At 43.2% G+C, this 6,826-nt stretch overlaps 1 protein-coding gene across 1 annotated transcript; it reads right to left on the minus strand.

The window, feature by feature from the left end:
• Positions 1-156: 156 nt before the first annotated feature.
• Positions 157-6,823, minus strand: PIGH (phosphatidylinositol glycan anchor biosynthesis class H). The gene is made up of 4 exons (XM_081851907.1): positions 6,490-6,823; positions 2,983-3,192; positions 2,350-2,433; positions 157-462 (listed from the first exon to the last, which is right to left on the minus strand). The coding sequence occupies exons 1-4, from the start codon at positions 6,667-6,669 to the stop codon at positions 382-384; spliced, it is 555 nt and encodes a 184-aa protein (XP_081708033.1). The 5' UTR covers positions 6,670-6,823; the 3' UTR covers positions 157-381.
• Positions 6,824-6,826: the final 3 nt, after the last annotated feature.

The raw sequence follows: 6,826 nt of genomic DNA on the forward strand, positions 1-6,826 counted from the left end.
ATCTTCCATATACTTGTACTAAGGTGGCAGTTTCCCTGTCCATCCCATTTCTGCTGAACCTTCCCTGTAGATTTCCATTCACATGGTAGAGTTAATTATTTACAGAAAGTTTATAATCATTCTTACGTCATGTTGAAAAAAAGAACTGGGGCCCAGTTTAGCCATTTCTCCACCATAACATTTATTCAAGATTACATACGCACGTCCTTGCCCATGAAAGCACTAGCAGTTTTCAGTTCTCTGGTGCATTAGAATCCACTGCCATCTAGTTATCCACATGGTCAAGTCCCTTAACATGCTTCCCAACTATTTTTTTTAAGAAAAGCTTGGTATTTTAGCAAGTTTTCTACCCAGATAAAGACTTCACTTTAAAAACTGGTGTCAATATGTCTTCCTCTGCTCCAGGATTTCTTGGCAGCTTTTGTACACTTGGACAAGGCAGTCTAGACGTGGCTTGGAGCTCTATATATAAAGGAGACAAGAGAGACTCAAATGGCTGAAGAACTGCAATTGCTGCTGAAAGATTAGGGAGGCTTCACCCAAAGCCAGCATGGCTACAGGAGGAGAAAAATAAAAAAGGTTTCATCTAGGGATGGGGGAGAAATTTGATTTTGTTTGCATTTAATGTGAACGTACTGAATTCCCACTTACTGAACAAAATACACAAACCAAAACAGCTATGTTTTGAAATTCACACTACTCTGAATTTTGCTATGCAATTCCTCAAACAAGGTGTACAAAAATGCACATCTTAGAGAAAAGTATGCATAAAATGCACATATTAGTGGAAATGACATACAAAATTTATTAGGAGAGATTGCTTGGATAAATGTATACATCAACATTTAACCCAGGCACACACACCTGGAGCACACACTCAGCTGGCACTGGCACATGCACCTAGACACACTGAACCCAGGCAAACACACCTGACACACACAGGTTATCTCTCTTACCTGACACTGGCAGCACATGCTCATAGTCCCACCCTATCTTCTTTAATTCTACAAGTTCCTCTATATAAAGCCAAGTTCCCTGATTGGCTATACTGACAAAAGGAGAGAGAGAGAGAGGAAGGCAGAACAGCCAGTTTGGAGGGACCAGCCACCCCACCAAAATGCTACGTCATATGTTCTGTTTATGTGCTTATTTTGTTTCTTTGCTGGAGACAGGGTATATGTCCCTGGTTTGCTGCTGGCTAGGAGTTCAAAAGAGCAGATCGGCTGATTTGAGATGATGGACAAAAGCAAGCTGGAAAATGAATTCTCCATTCTCTGTAAGTAAAAATGTAAGGATACAAGCAATGTGGAGGAGCGGGGTGGAGAAACAGGGTTGCCCTTTCTGAAGAACATCTACTGCTGCAGAGACTAGCCTGAATGATCAAAGCAGTGATGTTTTAAAAGGCCTAACTTCTTAAGTTTTATCCAAACTACAGTGGTACCTCAGGTTAAGTACTTAATTCGTTCCAGAGGTCCGTTCTTAACCTGAAACTGTTCTTAACCTGAAGCACCACTTTAGCTAATGGGGCCTCCTGCCGCCGCACTGCCGGAGCACGATTTCTGTTCTCATCCTGAAGCAAAGTTCTTAACCCGAGGTACTATTTCTGGGTTAGCGGAGTCTGTAACCTGAAGCGTATGTAACCCAAGGTACCACTGTATGCCTTCACTGATCTGGTCAGCCACAAAATTAATAGTAGCCTAGAACTCCACCCATGCTAACACAATAGAAAGGGCATAAAATTATAACTTTCTACTACTACTGAGCTGGGCCAAAAACTCAGAAATATTTCTGTATTTAACTCCTCACCTCTGCGGTAATTTCCCACTCCATCCCACCCACCCTTTGCTCTCTGAGTCCTAATGCCTTTTGAGCTGCTGAAAACAACTCTTAGTGTAAAGTCCATTTGGAAGCTTTCTTCTTGAATTTTGCCACTGAGTTTCATAGAAAAACAGGTTAATTTAGTACGTGATTATAGAAGTGTTAATTGGCTCAGTGAGGTGGTAAATTGTATTCTTTAGAGCTGACATAACTGAGAAAAGCAAGGGCTTAAATGCACCAAAGGGTGACAAGGGTTACTGCCCCACCTACCTGGGCAAGATCAACTATCCAGAAAGTTCAGCAGTTAATCCATGCTCAATTGAGCATGTCACTGCTGCGTCTAAGGTGCACTGAATTACAAACTAACAGCTACTCTATGTTCTTGGACCCAGGATTGAAAGGAAGATCACGTAAAAAAGTGTTGTGTAGCACTGCAGAGTTCTGAAAATAAGAGGCCACAGTCAGAGTCTACATAGCCTAACAAATATTTTCTACCATCTCCAACACTCCTGTGCACTTTGATGGACTCACCTGGAACAATGGTACTACCTCTGAAACAACATGAGGTTCCACAGGGTCTTGGAGAAGGATGCACAGGTAATAGATAACCTTTTGCTACAAAAACAAACAACACACAAATATAACCATGAGAAAGTTGTTCTGTGCTACCAATTATAAGATTACAACCGTGCTACAAGAAATCACTACCCACATCATTATCAGAATGATAATTTCTTCACGAAAGGATAACGATATCCTAGAGCGACCAGTAAAGTTTCCTTAGGTTAGAGCCACCTTAGAAATTCTTTTTTAACCAACAGAGAAGAGAATCAAAGAAGTTTGCTGGCCCCACCACCCATCTGCCTACTGAATTAAGAACTTAACCCCAACACACAGTTGGACCAGGTCTGCAGCCATCCCTCTCCCACTGAGATCTGTTGGGGAGATTCCATTTAGAGTTCTCTCATTTCAAGGGGAAAGATCAGCTGGTCCTGAAGAACAGAGCCCTTTCTGTTGTTGCTCCAACACCATAGAACACCTTGGCATCTGACATGGGAAAATCCTTTCCAGACAAAACAAAAAACAAAAAAAACCCAGCCCTCTGGTTGCTGAAGAAATGAGATAATCAGTAGCATAGTAAAAGAAGTGGCATATTAGGCTTACCATATAGATGGCTTCGTTGATGACCACATCTTTTACCTGGCTTATCTCTATAAAGGTTGTACTTTCTTTGCCAGATGCATAGGATGAAGTCATCTGTATTCCAAGTGAGCCAACAATAAGCAGAGACTCCTGGTCAATTTTCACAAAGTGCAGGTACACAAGCAAGCCTATCAGTGTGACAAATATAGCAGCAGAGAGCACCGCACTGTTCTGTAATAGAAACCAAGTCAAGAACATTAGGCCAAATCCTTTAACTGACCTGTTCTCTCAACTACTGATTTGAAGACATGATCATGACAAACTTCCAAAGGACTTGAAGCAGCCTAACATTCCGGCTATTGAACAATATGGAATGAGATCACAGCAACTGAATTGTGCATTATGCATGTGCCCTTCATGTCAAAGGGTTAAGTATAATCATCCTTATGCTTAGAGATAAAAAGGGGGAAACAAAATCAATCATAGATTAATCTTATGAAGTAGTGTAATAAACAGAAAAGAGGCCTGGACATCTAATAGACTTTCCATAGATAAATATAAAAATAAAGAGAATGGACTTTCACCTCCCTCACCTGCACTGTTTATCTAATTGTATTTTAATGGTTCCTGTTCATATATGTATTATTGGTAAATGAAGATAAATCAATTATGTTTTAAAAAGCACATGTAAACTCTATTAGTACAGTATAATGTAAGAACATGGGGTACCAAAAAATATTAAAAGGCACCAACTTTAACAACTATAGGGAGAAATGAGATATTTTAGAGACTATGCTGGCACAGAAGACCATTCTTTGAACATATCAAACCACAGGACAGCTTTTCACTTTTTTATCTTTCCAAAAAGAACATATAGGGTTTTTTCATTTATTTCATTTCTGGAATACTCTTGTGTAATTTAATATCTTCCTGAGATGTTGCTTTTTGTAAGCTACAGCACAACCTTAGGATTGTTGACATTCCCAAAAATGTGTCCATCGGATTGCAGTCCTAGTTAATAATTCTGAACCAATCAATCCAGAGACATGGTGGGTAAACATAACTTACACAGCAAGCACTGTACTTCCCCCAGAATATGAATACTTAGGTAAAGCTCTACACAACCCAGAATTTATTTCCAGCATATAGAAATTTAATTTAGTTGAAAAAGTTACAATCTCTGAGTAACTGACCTTCTTTTAATAGAAGAGGTTGTTGAAGCTCAATACGACTTACTCCCAAGTAAATATATACAGAATTGTAGTCTAGCTTACCTGTTGTCTACTATTTTAAAACATGCACATTCTTATACTGAGGATGTGCAGTAAATTTACAGGCTGCTACAATCAGACCATGCTAGATTTTCAAAAAAATTCTTTCTAAATCCAGGAATGAGAGAGCAGAGAAGGCAGGGCAAGACTGGATCCCACACCTAAACATACTTAACTTTGGAAAGATACACAATAGGACACAGAAAAGGCAATCAGATAAGGCACTATCAGGTATCCTGGCAGACAGGAGAGAAGCAACACACTCAAATTTCTGCTGGGGACCACCTCTTCCTGTGATGTATGTATGATGTTTGAGGGGGGTGGTCATGAAGTAGGCAATTTCAGAAGTCTATATAAGAACTTGCACACCAATGTTCTGGGTCCCTCCTTCCTCCTGTGTTGGGGGAGGGTGAGCACCCTGTTGCAACAAAGACCAGGCTTACTAGCTGCTTTGCTTCTCAATATTCTCTGGTTGGCCTCTGTTACAGTGGTACCTCTGGTTACAAACTTAATTCATTCCGGATGTCCGTTCTTAACCAGAAACCGTTCTTAACCTGAGGTACCACTTTAGCTAATGGGGCCTCCCGCTGCTGCTGCTGCGCCGCCGCCGTGCGATTTCTGTTCTCATCCTGAGGTAAAGTTCTTAACCCAAGGTACTACTTCCAGGTTAGCAAAGTGTTTGTAACCTGAGGTGCCACTGTATTTTTCTCCTACCAATAGAGAACCTACATAAGGACTCTATATGGGCTCTTGGATATCCCATAAGGGAAAAGGAGCAGTTTTTTCTTATAACACTTAACTTTGGAAAGAAACACAATAGGGTCTCTCCTGTTCTTTTGCTGTCGTAGTCTATTCTCTGCGTGATTGTCATAGGCTGCATGCTTCTAGGTACTTGGACTAATTTAGGAAATAGTGTTACAAAGGTTGCACGCCATCCCCAATCTCTGCCAAAGCAGTGCATGAGATTCCAAAGGTTCCAGGTGCTCACCCAAGGTTGTGTTTCCAATGAGAATCAAAATACGGTGAAGACTATAGTGTCTTTTAAGAAATATGGTTAAATTACACGTTTACAACTGAGTTTATATGAAAGGGGTGTAGATCTTACAGCATTGTCATTTCAAGAGCAGCTTGTTCTTCATAGCAGCCCAGTAGTCCAGCCAGAGCCATCCTAAGCACCATCCCTTTGTTCTTGCTTCCCAGCCAGCTCTCATAGCTGCTGTCCTTCAGCCCCCACATGGTGTTCTCTCTACTTCCTTTCTTGATCCCAGGTGTCCCCTGCTCCAGGCAACACCTCCCCATCTGTCTTGTATTCCAAGCCTTGTTTTTAAAAGGCACATCTTTCCTGTGAGTATAGCCTACTCCCTCCCCCTTTTTTAAATCCTAAATCTTTCTCCGTCCACAGTAAGCATGGCAACTGTTTTGCACAGACAAGGATTTCTCTGGGATGGGCCATAACACCTTTTGTCATGTTAACAGCCTCTATCTGAGGTGAGGCTTTGGCTTGGAAAGGGAGCTTAGCCTGTATTTTTCCATTGGCCTGGAATCCACCCTTCAATACACCAAATATTATCTAAATACAACTGTTCGTTCATTTCTACCATTTACTAACGGACTGCAGTTCCCTAGAGTTATGATAATATTTATGTGTCAGAGATAAATACTGTTCTAGGAACAGGACTAGATCTTCCATAGAATCCCACAAAGCTTTCTACTGCAATTTTCCAAGCCTACTGAAACTTTTTCCAAGTAAGCATCATGCACAGGTCTGTACTGTTAGGGATGGGGTTGCTGGCGAGCAGAAGGAACTTATTCAAAGTTACTGTGGAGATTAATGTGCAAAAAGGGCCACACACCCCTTTTGAAAACTCCATTTGGTTAACCGCATCTCAAAACTGGAGAAACATAAAAGAACAGCGCTGCTGGATCTAGTCAAGCATGCTGTTCTCTCGCTGCCTAAGTCGACAGAGACTAAGAAGTCTCTGCCTGGCGCCTTCTGAGCAATTGTGCACAAAGAGTTGCGCTGCATGGCTGCAACCCTTATGCACCGTGAATCGGAAGTGAATCCCTTTGGATGAAATGGAACTCACTGCCATACACGGGGGTCGGGAAAGAGGGGAGCGGAAGAGTCGCGGGGTGAAGTGGCTGCTCTAATACTTGGGGGGCACCCCTCAAGCGGGACCTTTAGGAGTCCCTGTCCCCGAGCTACCGGCACGTGGCGGAGCCCGTAGGCAAAAGGCGGCCAAAGCCTCTTCCGTACCTGGCTGAGGACGAAGAGCCCGTAGGCCACCAGCCACACGGAGCACGTGACGGCGCTGAGCGAGCGCAGCTGCAGCCTCGGGCAGCGCACCTGGAACTCCCGGCAGGAGGCGCTGTGGTGGAGGCGCTGCAGGGTGATGCGCTCCCCGGACAGGGCCACGTACCCCTCTTCCTCCGCCATCCCCCACTCCAGGGAGCGACGAGAACGCCCCAGCAGGCGCGCAGAACGGCCACCTCCGTCCTCCCGCCTGCCTTCCGCTCTAGTTTCCGACCAACTCGATGGTAGCCAGGCTCCGCCTCCTTCTGGGCGAGGAGCTGTCTCTTGTGCTGGCCGCCCG

The sequence above is a fragment of the Podarcis erhardii genome (genome assembly GCF_964252035.2).
Source record: "Podarcis erhardii genome assembly, chromosome: 1".
Classification (NCBI taxonomy): Eukaryota; Metazoa; Chordata; class Lepidosauria; order Squamata; family Lacertidae; genus Podarcis; species Podarcis erhardii.

Coding starts and splice junctions, on each gene's coding strand:
- PIGH (XM_081851907.1), bottom strand. CDS start 6,669: ATGGCGGAGGAAGAGGGGTACGTGGCCCTGTCCGGGGAGCGCATCACC. Junction 3,193..6,489: donor GGCTCTTCGTCCTCAGCCAG/GTACGGAAGAGG, acceptor TTTCTATTACAG/AACAGTGCGGTGCTCTCTGC. Junction 463..2,349: donor AGGTAGTACCATTGTTCCAG/GTGAGTCCATCA, acceptor CTTTATATATAG/AGCTCCAAGCCACGTCTAGA.